The following is a 13928-nucleotide window of genomic DNA, read 5'->3' on the forward strand; positions in this document are numbered from 1 at the left end:
GCTCTAGGGCCGCAGGTTGGAGGGGTCGGACTCCGGGATCTGCAGGATGCGGCACACGGCGCGGATCGGCCGCACCAGCTTCTGGGCCGAGGCCGTGGGTTGCGCCATGGGACGCCGAGACTCCGTGCTGCGCCTTGGGGAGGGCCGGGCCGGGGCTAGGGAGCGGGTGCCCCCGGAGGGAGAGAAGGAGCTGGGCCGGGGGGAACGCGCGCCCCGGGTCGGAGATGGCCGAGTTGGGGGAAAGGTCGAGGGGCTGGGGAAGGGGGTCGTGCCTGGAAGGGGAGGCCGATCCCGTGACCCAGGAGAGAGGCACCAGTGAGGGCGCAGCACCGCGCAGCGCGGCTAATGGAGGGAGAGCGCGGCGGGGAGCGCAGCAGGACCTCTGATCGCCATCGCCAGACGCGCAACTGAGAGTGGGGAAGCTGCTCCGCCGGTTTCCTCCTCCAGCACCCTGCGGGAAACAGGAGCCCGTGATTCGGCGGCCCCGCCTGGGCCTGCCCCCTCCTGAGCCCCGGGGGCTTCCGCCAACGCCCCGGCGATGCCACCGGCTGCGCACGGGGAGAATGAGCCCTTTGTTCCCCCCTCCCCCCGCGGCACCCGGGCGCCTGCCGAGAGAGGCTCCCCCGGGGCAGCGTGCCAGCTTCCCAGCCGCCCCACCCTCCCGTGGGCCCGGCCCCGGAGCCTGGCAGGCGGGCAGCACCCCCACTATAGGTGCCAAGCCCGGGAACTGGAGCAAAGGGCGGGAGGGGCCGGACCAGGCCACGATGGGGCGGGGTGCCCCCCGGGGTGCTTGGGCGGGGCGGCTGGGAGGGGGCAGTGCCAGAGCTGGCACGGGCAGTCGGGTTCTCACGGGTCAGCGATGGGCGCTCCGACCCACGCCAGCAGGGCCTGTGCCTGCTGGACCACTCTCTCCCGGTCCTCTCCAGCTCTGGCACGTGGGCACACCCCTCTGGTTGGTGTTGCTCTACCTCATCCTCACCTGGCCAAGCTACTCTTCACTGTCCCCCACCCAAGCCCCCTCCCAAGGCCCAAATGGCACAAAGTGCTGTCCTTAGAAGTCGGAGAGGGACTGACGTCTAGTCTAAGAGCCGTGGTTTCACCAAGTGCCCAGAGAAGTGATGGACCAGAGAGGCTCCATCACACCAGGCACTCTGGTTTGTAGGGTCAGTCGCATCCCCGGTGTTCCTAGTGCTGCCAGGCCTGGTGCTGGAGAGGAGCCTATGGGAGTGGCTCCTGGGAGGGAGCAGCGAGTAGGAGAGGAAATGGGCAAACAGGGCACCCTCCACCCGAGGAAGCATCCCGGCTCCTCTGCGGGGGTGGTTCCAGAGCACAGACACAAACAGACAGATTCAAACACACACAGACAGATTCAGACACACACAGAAACCCACACGCCCAACGGGCGCTTCCCTTCCCCTCAGGCACCCACCTCCTGCCCCTGGACTCCCCTGCCTATGGAAGCCATCCTCAGCCTGCCTTCTCCCACCCTGAAACAGAAGGGACACCCCCATCCCACTCCCCTGTCCCATGGAAGGGATGAGTTCTCGAGGCCTCTAGCCTGCTCCTAGGTTATAACACCACCATGGCTGGAGAGGGGAGCCGTGGGGAGCTCAGAGCCTTCTTCTTAAGAGACTGGAGCAGAGGCAGGGAGCCTTTCACCAGTTGCAGAGAAGAGGAAGGGTCCTTGGGAGAGGGGATCCGGGGGAGGGCACAGACAGGACTTGGGCCATGTCAGCATGGATTCCCCAGCCCCTTGCCACCCCCAGAGGCTGGTTCTGTGGCAGAGGGAGCTGGTAGGGGTTGTTTACATGTCTGAGTTAGTCTCACTCCCTCCTTCCCCAGCTCCCCTGGGGGCGGCCAGACCTAAGTGTGCCAGGGGAGTCGATGGCGGAGGGTCTAACAGGGACTAGGACCTAAGGCCCTGCACTTGGCCTCCTGCTTCAGATTGGCTCCAGGTTGAAATGGTGGGCTGGGATGCCTGTGGTCCCTGTCTGTCCCTCTGGCCTGCCTCCTCAGAAGCAGAGGCTTGTGGGAGAACCCAGGAGAGAGAGCTGTGGCTTGGGGCCTGGAAGAGTCCAGAGTGGGAGCTTGGGCTGTCCAGAGCCCTGAGGGCTTGTTGGCTTGGGCTCTCATCCCCAAAGGGGATGGGACTGTCCTGGGGGATCAGAACAGATACGGCCCTCCCCACCCCCAGAGGCCATGTCTGTCTTGTCAGGTCACAGTCCTTGGACTGGACCAGGGCTCTCCGGCTGGCTCCTGGCATGCCCAGGGGCTGATGGGAGTGGGGCTGGGGGAAGGACCCCCTTTCCCACCCCCACCCAGTTCCCCATCCAGCCTCAGAGTCCATGCCACAGGCCACAGTCCTTGTGCCTGCCTGTCCTGAGCCTGAGGATGGAGCAGAGCTGGGGAGCCACACAAAAGACACAAACGCAGAAGGAGAGCGACCCAGCACATGCACCGTGGACCTCGGCAAGCTGACCAGCTCCCCCAGACACCCGTGGGCCCAGCCCCAACCCACACCGACCCTCACGCACTGACGGACACGCTGACACACACACTGCTGCTGAGAGCCACCGCAGCGCCTCAGCCAGCTGCCCTCTTGCCACCCCAGAGCCCCTTACCTGGGCAAGCACAGTGCCCCTCTGGTGGAGCAGCCCCCTGCCCAGGGGTGGGCAGCAGGCAGGGCGGGGGAAGGAGCCCCGGAGAGTCAGGCCAAGCTGCCACTAATCCGGGCGGGGAGAGGGGGGGCACCCACGTCAGAGCGGGGACTGCCGGGTGGAGGGCATCTGAGGACATCCCCTCCCACACACGCGGCCGTCTGGGCACCTAGCCCTGCTTCCCCAGCCCCTCCATCCTTCAGACAGCTGAGGCCGGCCCCCCACCCCCCACCCCCCACCCCTGTGGCAGTGTCTGGGGTGGGGGGCCCGGGGGAGGGGGCTGCGGGAGAATTCTCCCAGGACCTGGGGGGAGGGGAAGGGGAAGGGAAGTGTGGAGATGCTCTGGGAGCCAGGAGGAAGCTCAGTGGCAGATGCCACCTCCCCTCTCACCCACCCACCCACATCCTTGACCTAATTCCTCTTCTGGGGCCCTCCTCCTTCCTCCAACACCCACCCCCCAAATGAACCTCCATTCTGCCCCAGGGCTCAGGACCTTCAGGCCCAGCGACACCAGCTCTGGAGCCCAGGACCCCCGGCAGCGGGCATCCTCCTTCAGCCCAGGTTTTGACCCCCTCCCCAGCTCCTGGGTCCCCCAGGCCCTGGTGCCAGTGGGGGATGGGCGCCGAGGCTGCGGGCTCGTCCACTCTATCCCTTGGTGGAGGACGTGCCCACCAGGACTCCCCTGCTCAACCTGGGCGGGGGCTGCCTGGGTGTAGAGGCCGAGATTGCTGCAGTGACCGCTAAGGCACAGCGAGTGGGCCAGTGAGCTGTGACATGGAGCAGGGAAGGGGACCAGGACACAGAGGTGCCACAGGCCAGAGGGACAGGGTGGGTTGAGGCAGGAGGTAGAAGAGCTACCTGGAAGGGCCAAGGGATGGAGGGAGGTGGGGCAGAGGGAGCAGGGGAGACCAGAATCCAGGGCCACCTGCCCTCAGGAACTGGGAGGAAAGGGATGGGCCCTGGCAGCAGGCCAGGCCAGGACCCAGCAGAGGGGCAGGGTGCTAAGGGGGCTGCCCTTGGTGGCTTCAGGTCCCTTCCCAGCCCCGATCCTGCCAGGCACACTGGTGGCAAGCAGACTGGGGGGTGTGGGCAGGTGACAGTACTGACTACCCTCCCCCGAGAGCCCAGGCCAGAGGGCTGAAGGGTGGAACGGGGACCCCATCCAGGGGTGGCCATGATGGGTGGTCCTCAGAGGGGCATCTGGGCTCTGAGGGAGGCCCAACTGATACTCAGTGCCCAAGCCTTGGTATTGCGCGTATGGCTGACCAGGAATGCCCTGGAGCTTGGACTTCTCACTCCTTCCCCTCTGACCCCAGGATGTCATGTAACCCACACAACTAGAGACAGCCATCCATCCACCTATGTCATGGAGACCCTGGTGAGCCCCCAGGTGACGTAGGACACAAAGACCAAAGCACAAGGCCACTCCCGCCCTGGAGGAGCTTATGGTCACTTACTGCATTTGTTCTTCTAGTAACACTCTTTCAGGCTGCTTAGCTGTCAGGCCCTATGCTGGGGCTGTAGGGTGACTACTAAGGAGAAGGACAGGTTAACAAATTATAAGATGTTTCTAATCCTGCCCTGGGAAAATCAGGGGGGCTTCATGGAAGAGGTGATACTTGAGTGCAGAAGTCAGACAATAAGCAGCACTTCCCCACTGAATCACACACTCACAAAAATACTTCACTTAAACCACTTGTTCCGGGCTGGGATACAACAGTAAGATGTCTATTCTTCATGAAGTCACAACACAGTAGGGGAGAAAATACAATGTGCTCAAGGGGAAAAGAAAAGTACAAGCAAGAACAGAAAGGCAAGAGGTCCAGAGGAGCAAGCAAGGCAAGGCAGGGCGTGCCTGTGGAGCGCTTCCCAAGCAGGCAGGTGACAGTGGGCTGGGGAGACAGGGCACTCCAGGGGACAGTGGGCACCGGCTGGCTGTGCAGAGCCAGGACCAAGTGGAACACAGAAAGCTTCACCAAGTCTGCGGAGGGCCCGTGTGGCCTGTCCACTGGGAGGAGCACTGTCCTGGGAGCAGGCAGGTGAAGCCCCAGCCCCTGAAATGCCCGCACTTCGGCCTCCCCCGGCCCCCTTCTTCTGAGCCCCTCTTTCCTTGGCCCCTTCACCATTTGTTCTTTGGGTTTGGGTCTGCGGAGGCTGCCTCCACTTCTGCCTCTGCGGCTCCTGCAGCAGGAGGCGTAGCCCCCAGGTCCCGGCAGCACCACTGTGGACCACCCGCGGAAGCCCTCAGATCCCCGTTTTTCATCTGTAAAATGGGTACAGCCCCTACCCGACAGGGTGGCTGGGCGCATTCAAAGAAACCATCCCTGTGAAATTCCCAGTGCAAGGTCAGGCATGCAAAACGTTCCATACACGTTAGTCTCCTTCTCCCTGCCTCCCAGGCAAGGAACAGCTCATTTACTTGGGTTCTGCATAGTGATGAAGAACATCGACTCTGGAGCCAGACGGCCTGCCTCGAAGTCCAGTTCTGTCACTTACTAGCTGTGTGGCCTTGGGCAAATCACTTGTCCTCTCTGTGCTTTTTCTCCCCCCTATTTGTGGAATGGAGATGATGACCTTAGTTCCAACCTTCTGAGAGGGTGAGGGCGAAGATTAAATTAATATGTCGGGGGCTTGAAGCAGCATCTGGTGTGCTGTAGCCACACTCTAGCTGTGTGACCTTAGTCTTTGCATCCCTATCAAATCTAGCAATATGGCTGGTCCCTGGTAGAGGCTCAGTACAGATTTTTGGAATGAATTAATGAGGTTAGACAACACCGTGGTGCCAGGTAAGGCCACCTAGGAAGCCACTGAGCACCCACATGCGAGGAGCAAAAGCACCCCAGGAGATTAAGTGCTTTCTCCCCAATAAAACCCAGATAATCCCACACCAAGAGTTAATCCTCCTCCTCTCAGGCCATCCAAGTTCTCAGCCCTTTCCCTTGCCCCTCATCCAGCACTCTCACCCACCTCTTTGCTTACTCAAAAGCAGAAAGGAAGAGCAGGCGTGGGGGTGGACAGGGGGTGTCACAGTGGTGACACCAGGAGGGCTGTCCCAGGGATCAGAGGGGGTGGCGTAGAGCCAGCCCAGCCAAAGAGCCTGGTCTCAAGAGATCTGTGGAAGCTCCGGGGATGGCGGGCCACAGACCAGCGACCACAAGTAGCAGGGAGGGCCATCCGCTGGAGCTCTGCATCGTCTCTGCGGACAGCCGCCAGCAGCCAGGCCCCGGCAGGGCGAGGCTCTGGCCAGGCTCCCAGCCCCGCCCTCCTTGACCTGGAAGCTGGGGGCAGCCCAGATCCCGGCAGCTGCTGCCCTCTGGTGGCCACTGCTCAGAATGCAAGCTACCCCTGAGGTACCTGTTGATGGAACTCAGTGGCTGGGGAGCTACTGGGAGGTGATGTGGGACACCCCCACCCCAAGCTCAGGACCTAGGACTACCTCCAACATCCTCCTCGCTGCCCACTGCCCCTCCACACCTTCACTCCCACTGGATCCTCCATGGTTGTAGCTTCCTGGCCAGGCCCAATCCTGGCTCCTTTTTTCAGACCTCTTTAGGTCTCCTCATCACCCAGGACTCAGAGACTCCAAGAGCTCATTCATGACAGCAGTGACACCTCATGACTACTTGTCAATAGGGTCTCATCTGGCACTGTATGCCCTCAGCCTCGGCCTTGACCTTGGCCGTGCCTGGCTGGGCTATATGACTTAGAGTGTGGAGGGAGGGGTGGGAGATAATCAAGAGAAGCAGAACACCTTTAGTATTTATTTATCAAAACATTCACAAGCCTGACCTCATTCACAACACAAAACACACAGCAAGGCACACACCCGGGGCCTGGAGCAGGCTGTCCAGTACTCTGGAGGACAGGAGGAATGAACAGCTGGTGGGCTTTTGATTTCATCTGTAGCGGTTTTGGGGGGCTCTGGTCCCATACCTGAGAAGGCAGAGGGCGGAGGAAGGCAATAAATAGAACCCTGGGCCCAGCAGCTCTGGCACTGTGGGTGCGTCCACAGCAGGACGCACAGCCTCTGCCCTGGCTCTAAGGCAAACGCAGGAGCCAGGAGGGGTGGGACCCAGGTAGCCAGTGCAGGCCAGCCAGTGTGCAGCCAAAGGAGCCCTGCACATAGCCCGGCACCTGCATGGCCTGAGGTAAGACTGGGCTGACTCCACAGATCCTAGCTGTCCATGTCTGAGGGCACAGTCTTTTTCCGTGTTCGGACCTTCAGGGAGCGTGAGGTGCCCTGGGGAGAGAGCAGGTATACTGTGTGAGGTGTGGGCTGCGGTGTGGCCCACCCACCACCCTTACACCCTCCTTGCCACCGACCTCCCGGGCCAGCGGCTTCCTCTTGACCACACGCAGGCTCTGGCTTCGGCTCAGAGGCTTCTCCCTGGGCCGCGCTGGTGGCTGGGGGACTACCTCGGTATCCGACCAACCCCCCTCCTCTGTGTCACTGTCCTGCAGGCCCCCTGCCCGGTACCCTGGAGAGAGGGGGAAACAAGCCTGTCCATTTACACAGTCTGAAGGCCTGGGACCAAGCCAGAAGTCCCTAGCCCTGGGGAGGCCATCACTCTCGAATGACTCCCAGTCCCTCTGTTTACTCACCAATGGGTGGCCTCCGGCGGGGTACCTGGTCTTCCAGGTAGAGGGGGTCCTGGTACGTAGGGGCAGGGGTGTCAGGGATGGAGCGCAGGTCCTGCATGGAAAAGCTCCGCAGGCGACCAGCCAGTGCGCCCTGACTCTGTGAGGGAGGAGGAGGCACTGCGTCACCTGCAAAGGTGGGGGTTCTGGGGGGAAGGGGCTTCAGTAGGGAAGTCACCCAAGGATGTGAAGGGCCACCCTGCAGCTAATCCCTGGGGCACAGGGCTCGGAACTGAAAGCAACTCAGCAGCCTTCAGCCCCTGGCCACTTGGCAGAAACAGGAAACTAAGGCCACAGGCACAGGAGCAGCCATTCCTGCTCCTTCAGCCAGGAAGGTCTGCGCTCCTGCTCCTGCACCTCCTCACCTGTCCTGGCACCCTAGCCCTAGCCCTAACTGCCACCTCTCGCCTCCCTGGCAGAGAGCTGGATGGGGTGGGGCAGGGGGCAGGGGGCTGGGGCCCACAGCACCTTGGTGGCAGCCTGTACAGCAGCGGATGCAGCAATGTTGAGGCTGCGCTTCCCAAGGCTGAGCACTGTCTCGTAGCTGCGCTCTTTGGCCTGAACAATGTACGTGTCAATCTCCTGCAGAGCCGGGGGAGGAGAGCTCAGGAGGACAGCCAGGGGAGTCTCTCTGCCTCCACAGACTAAGCCACCAGTGATTGTCATACCTTCCGGTCACCCTGACCCAGTATGTGCAGTCACAAAGGCCCAGAATGCACCAAGAGCGGGGTTTCCCACCCATTCACCTCCCCACACCTCAATGAGGGGACATTCCCCACCCCCAAGCCAACTTCCAGCTGGCACTTCACACCACTGGTCATTCACTGCACCCATTTGGTCAGCCCGGCAGACAAGGAGGCCAGGCCTTGTCAGAGTCCCAAAGTCAAACAGCAGCAGCCCTGGTGTTGGAACCCAGGTGACCCTGCATCCTGAAGCGGGGTTTGGGGTTCTCTCTCTCCCCACACCCACCGCTAGGTCTCCCTCTCCACCTCTCCCAGGGTACCTTCTCATGACGGGATAGGGACGGGTGGACGAACTTTCGGTAAAGTAGGCTGGCCCCCTTCGTGTAGGGCGAAAGCAGCCACAGAACAAAGGCCATCTTGATCTCATAATAGAAAGGGAACCTGCCAGAGCACAGAGGGGCAAGATGAGCCCAGCAGCCAGGCCAAGGGTGGGACACCCCTGCCCCAGGGCCCACTAACCCCTGTGCCCAGACCAGGAGATAAAGATGTCTGTGAAGGTCTCGGCTGCCATGAAGATTGCAAAGATGATCCAGTACATCATCCACCGAACCTGTGGGACACAGAGCACAGAGGTCAGCCTCAGAGCCTGTGGTGCCAACACCGCCCCTGGCTGGCCCAGCCCAGAGATTCCAGAGAGCCTGTCCCGCTGCATTGTTGCATTCCCCCAAGCCTGGCTAGACAGGAGCCTCTGCGAAGCTGCCACTCATTCCTGTGCCCACTCCGGTGCATTTCACCCACTGGCACTTCCACAGCCACCCAATGGCCTGCCCTCCTTCCACACCCCTTCAACAGTCCCATTCTTTCCTTCGCCACTCCACTCAGGATGTGCAACACTAGTGGGCCCCGGGAAAAGCGGCAGGCCAGCTCAGACCCTCCACACCTCAATAAGCCCCACCACACCCCCCAATCCCCCTTAGGGCTGTCATCCCACCCCACCTTAGCTAAGCCCTCCTGCCACCTCTCATGCTCACATATTCACGAATGTTCTTGGTCTTCACGGCCTTGTAGGACGCATAAGCTGGATACAGCATCCCAAACACCAGTCTGGAAGAGCAGCCAGGGGAGTGTGAGGGGCAGCATGCTCCCCCTGTACCCTGACAGGTGGCTGCCTCCCCCTACTGGGGTGCCAGGGGCAGGACCAGCCCTGTTTTTCCCGATTAGCTTGCACTACCCGCAGTGCCTGAGTCAGTGCCCCGGAGGCCACCTCTCCACCCTGCTGTTTACAAACATCCCCAGCCTGCCCAGGCCTGCACCTGTGGCCCATGGGTACATGATGGAGAGAGAACACAGCTACCAGACAAGGTGGGTGAGAGCATTAGGCTGTCCCCTCCCCTGGATAGGCAATCAGGCCCAGAGCCACCAGACCTGGCACTGCCAGGCTGCAGACAGGGATATTTGAGCCAGGCACTGGAGTACTCAGAGGTTAAGGGTAAGACTGAGTGAGGAGGCTGAGGCAAGGTTGGTGAGTCACGTGACTGTTCATATGGCAAGCAGGCCCTTGGATTCCCCACCCTCAGTGTGCCTATTACCTTGCTTCTGCCCTGGCTGGGATCTGCTTGTGGCCCTCAGCCCCAGGCATCTGTCTGCAGAATGTGTTTGCGAGCATGTGGGTAGGGTTGCTTTGGGTCAAGGATTCTGGGGAGGAGTGGGTCAAGGACTCGGTGTCCAGGTGCCCCGTGCAGGCCCGCAGGTCCGTTAACCTTTGCGGTGTGGGGGGCGGGGGGGGGGAGGTGTGAGGAAGCTCAGGAAGTTCCGTCTCCACCAGACGTTCCTGGCTTCCACCCCAGGGGCAGGCTGACACCCGGGGAAAGAAGGAGTCTGAGAGTGGCCATACTCACACCACCAGGCGACAGATCATCCAGGACACCATCCTGACAGCCTTGGGGACGAGGGGAGGGCCCCCAAAAGACGCCCTGGAGGGCGCTCACGCGGGGGCTGGGACGGGGGCTCAGTGGTGGTGCAGGAACCCGAGGGTCGGTTCCGCTGTCCCCTGGCAAAGGTGGGGCCCGCCGCCCACTGACTCCGACCTGGCGGTGCGGAGACCCAGGAGAACCCGGAGACCAGCGGGCTGGGGGAGGCGGTGGGCAGGGAGGAAGCGGCTGGGAGCGGGCACCGGCGGGCGCGCTCCTCCGCCCAGCCGCGCGGCGCTGCAGTTGCGGCTCGGACCAGCTCAGTCGCCGAGAACCCGGTGTTCGGCCCTTGCTGGGCGCCGCTGCTGGTCCCCGGCCCGGGTGCCGGGTCTCGGTCTACGCTCTTGCGGGTCGCCGCGGTCCCAGTGCGGCAGGCAGTCGGCACCGGCCTCCGGGGCGGAGTTTGCAACTCACTTGAAAGTTGCACGGAACTGGGTCCTGCCCAACCCCAGGGCTCCAGCGCGCGGCGCAGGCGCAGTGCGGCCCCAGAGGGGCGGAGCCAGGTCAGGGAGGTGAGAGGCCGGCCCCTTAAAGGGCGACGCTCAGCCGGACTCGAGGGTGGGGCCGCAGGGTAGAGCAGCTCTCCAGTTGGGAAGATTAGGCGGTGGGAAGGTGCCACAGAAAGGGGAAGAGACAAAGAAAACCTGGCTCCAGAGTTCTCTCGGCTCTTCACTAGCTTCTCCCAATGTACTTCCTTCTCGCCTCATTTTTCCCCTCTGTAAAATGGGATAGGGCATGAAATGGGTGGGGTCCACCCTGGAAGCCCAGGCACAAGATGGCAGCAAACTTGGTTGAGCGCGAGCAAGTTCCAGTGTTACACCACTGTAGACCAGAAGTCAGTAAGCACCGCGAATCTGAGGGAGTCACCCCCCAAGGATCCACTTCTCTCTGGGGCATCTTTCCACGGCTCACACACCTGGACACGACTTTAATGTACCGTCTTCACTAGAAGTTTGAAATCCCATCTGTTCCTCTGAGTCAGGAATACAGATATCCCTAGGAACGCCACAGCATCCACGCTTGCGGTTTTGTACTGCTTTTATGTCCATGAAGTCTTAATTTTTGCAAAGATCCCCTTTACCATCTAGGAAATATGCTTGGTGAAGTCATTTGGCCGCTGTCACCCAGTGGTGTTTGCTACTGGCTAATGCTAATTATATGGCCTGGTTAGTCTTCGGAGGGATCAGCAGTAGGCCAGCTGTGAGTGACCCTGGAGGGGGACAGGGAACTGGAGAAGTTCCTCTGGGAGAGAGGAGGACATCGGAAGAAGGGAGAAGATTCTAAAAAGAAGGCAGCCTTTGCTGCCTTTACACCTTCCCATGAGGGATTTCATTCTTTGTGATAATACCTGCTTCTTGCCTCAGCCGCTCCTTCTGAAAATGGGGAGAACAGTATCCCCTGTGCTGTGCTGAGAGGGTGAGAGCAGAGTTGCCCCGGGGCCAGGGAGCAGAAACACATACCACTTTTTATTAGAGCCATAGTTAACACCCACCACCTATGAAAAGGATGGGGTAGGTAATGATGGGACTCAGGGAAAGGAGGCTTTTGGGGGATAAATAAACACACAGTGATTATATGGTCTTAATTATTATCATCAATTTTATTGGTATTGCTGAGTGTGAGAGCCAGTAGTGAAACCAGCCCACAGGAGAAACTCTCCCGAGGCAAATGCCTTCCTCATGTTCACCCACCCCAGCCCCATCCCATGCTGGAGGAACAAGAAACGCCAGGGATCCCATCAGGAAGGTCCCAGCCACCATCCAGCTAGAGGCACAGACATGGTTCTTAGGAGAAAAGTATCCCTGGTCTCCTTGAAGGAGGAAGGATGTGATTGATGGTAAAGGGGATCAGCTGGGAAACAGTAGGGAAGGGACATCCATTCCTCAGGAGGCACATGCGAATCCAGGTCCTTTGGTACATCTTCCCCACTGGCTGCCTTCAGGAGCCTCACGCCTGAGCTCATCCACTAAGAACACCTCTCCTGGCCCATCTATGTCCACCTAGCTGGAATGGTCTCTTACATGGCGACTCCTGGTCCCAATGTTTGTGCTTGGGGGATCTCCAGGACTCTGATTTCTGTGGCCTTTGGTCCTGAGCTATTGACACAGTCACCCAGTTAAACTGGGTTGCTAAGCAGCCTCTGGACACATGAATGAGCCCCAGGGCAGGTGACCAAGCAGCCATGCAGCAAAAAAGCTGGGCATTCAGGGACCAAGGGAGAGAAATGTCTCCCATCCTTGGGGGAGCTCTCCCCTGGAGAGAGCGGCTGTCACAAGTGATGTTTACCTTTCAGCTGGGCAACACAATGTCAACGCAATGTCAACGCGTCTGGAAGACTCGACTCACTGTCCCTGGCAACCTTTCCCAGGCACAGGCTAAGGGCCCATTTCCCATTTGCAAAAGCAGGACAGGCAATCCCGAGACGATGGGGTTTGGGAACTCTAGGGTGCCTGCTTAGCCAAGAGCACATGAATGAGGTTTGAGGAGGTAGAAACCCAGACCAGTCATCCATAGCGGGTGAGGCCAGGATCAGGGTAGCTGGGCATCTGAAGTCAAAGGTCAGATGTAGGGTGCAGGGGTCTTCTCCAAAGATATATTGCCTATCACACAAAGCATGCCTCCCAGAGTCACCTGTGTATCTCATACATTCCCACAGACCAATACAGATCACAATTATGTGCCACATACTCTATTCAAAGAGCCTTATATATCTTAATATATATAATGCATTTAAACTTTATCATAGATGACCCTGTCAGGTATATAGCATGAGTATACCTATTTTATAGATGAGGAGACTGAGACACATAGGCTGAGTGTTACTAGCTGCTTTTGCTCAGCTAGTAACAATGTCAAATGACCACATCAGGATTCCAAAAAGTAAGTCTCCCCACACCTCGTCCCATACTCCCCCAAGGATGGGAGATATTTCTCTCCCTTGGTCTTTGAATGCCCAGCTTTTTGCTGCATGGTTTGAGCCCAGGGGCACTCTACTACTGAGTAGTAAATACAGCCCAGCCCTTTTTATTTTTTATTTTATTTTGAGACAGTCTTGCTAAGTTGCTAAGACTGGCCTTGACCTTTACCAAAGCCTCCTGCCCCAGCCTCCTGAGTCACTGGGATTACAGGCATGTGCCCCTGCACTTGGCTGGAAGTTTTCTCATCTGCTTTGCAAAAGGAGAAGTTGCTCAGGGAAGCCAATTGACTTGCTTGAAATCTCACACCAAGCAGAGGGACGGAGTCCAAATTCACACATGTGGGATCCTGATTGCAGAACCCAGAGGACGTTCTGCTGGACGACACCATCTGCAGTTGCATGGTTCCCTGCTATCTGGGAGCTCTGGGAGCTCCAGACCTGGTGTCCATCCCCCGTGTCCACAAGTCTTCCCTGGAGTGATCAGTTAGGGGGTGGATGACCTGTGACACATTTGTGAAATATGTGACACATAAGAGACCAAAGGATCCCTGGATAGCTAATGAGGTCCTGCAGAAGGGAAGTGGCCTATCCAGGGTGACACAGCTCGGTACCCCCTGCCCGAGGAGATATTTTTTTTAAAAATTTTTTTAAAGAGAGAGAGAGAGAGAGAGAGAGAGAAGTTTTTAATATTTATTTTTTAGTATTCGGCGGATATGACATCTTTGTTTGTATGTGGTGCTGAGGATCGAACCCAGGCCGCATGCATGCCAGGCGAGCGTGCTACCACTTGAGCCACATCCCCAGCCCCAGGAGATATTGTCTCCCCCAGGTTCTATCCCCTCCTGTCTGTTATCCTGACATGGACCCACACAAGGCAGCAAAAGGCATCCATTCACTAAAGACCGTAAGTGGCAAGGAGGTGACAAGGAGAAGGGGGGCCCTGTCATTCACCATCGCCATTTTGCTGTACCCTGTGTGCTGTCTTCAAGACCCCCCCCCATCTTCCTAGTACCCTCAGCGTCACTTCCAGCCTAGCCCCATCTAACTCATCCCTTACTCCCGC

At 59.2% G+C, this 13928-nt stretch overlaps 2 protein-coding genes across 2 annotated transcripts; both read right to left on the minus strand.

Annotated features, from left to right (window-relative positions):
* Positions 1-3: 3 nt before the first annotated feature.
* On the minus strand, positions 4-2768 carry HRURF (HR upstream open reading frame; the record flags this gene model as incomplete). Its single annotated transcript, XM_081269614.1, has 2 exons — positions 2622-2768; positions 4-451 (listed from the first exon to the last, which is right to left on the minus strand). The coding sequence occupies exon 2, from the start codon at positions 106-108 to the stop codon at positions 4-6; it is 105 nt and encodes a 34-aa protein (XP_081125740.1). The 5' UTR covers positions 109-451; positions 2622-2768.
* Positions 2769-6690: 3922 nt separating this feature from the next.
* Positions 6691-10423, minus strand: REEP4 (receptor accessory protein 4). The gene is made up of 8 exons (XM_081269290.1): positions 9877-10423; positions 9010-9082; positions 8512-8588; positions 8299-8419; positions 7764-7877; positions 7260-7395; positions 6981-7135; positions 6691-6897 (listed from the first exon to the last, which is right to left on the minus strand). The coding sequence occupies exons 1-8, from the start codon at positions 9906-9908 to the stop codon at positions 6832-6834; spliced, it is 774 nt and encodes a 257-aa protein (XP_081125416.1). The 5' UTR covers positions 9909-10423; the 3' UTR covers positions 6691-6831.
* Positions 10424-13928: the final 3505 nt, after the last annotated feature.

This window comes from Spermophilus citellus, assembly GCF_964194105.1.
Source record: "Spermophilus citellus genome assembly, chromosome: 16".
Lineage (NCBI taxonomy): Eukaryota > Metazoa > Chordata > Mammalia > Rodentia > Sciuridae > Spermophilus > Spermophilus citellus.

What these genes read in the sequence shown, in the direction of transcription:
- REEP4 (XM_081269290.1), bottom strand. Translation starts at nt 9,908, where the DNA reads ATGGTGTCCTGGATGATCTGTCGCCTGGTGGT. An exon ending in ACAGACATCTTTATCTCCTG is followed by an intron (nt 8,420 to 8,511) that starts GTCTGGGCACAG and finishes GTGCTCTGGCAG; the next exon opens with GTTCCCTTTCTATTATGAGA. An exon ending in CTGTACAGGCTGCCACCAAG is followed by an intron (nt 7,396 to 7,763) that starts GTGCTGTGGGCC and finishes CCTCCCTCACAG; the next exon opens with AGTCAGGGCGCACTGGCTGG.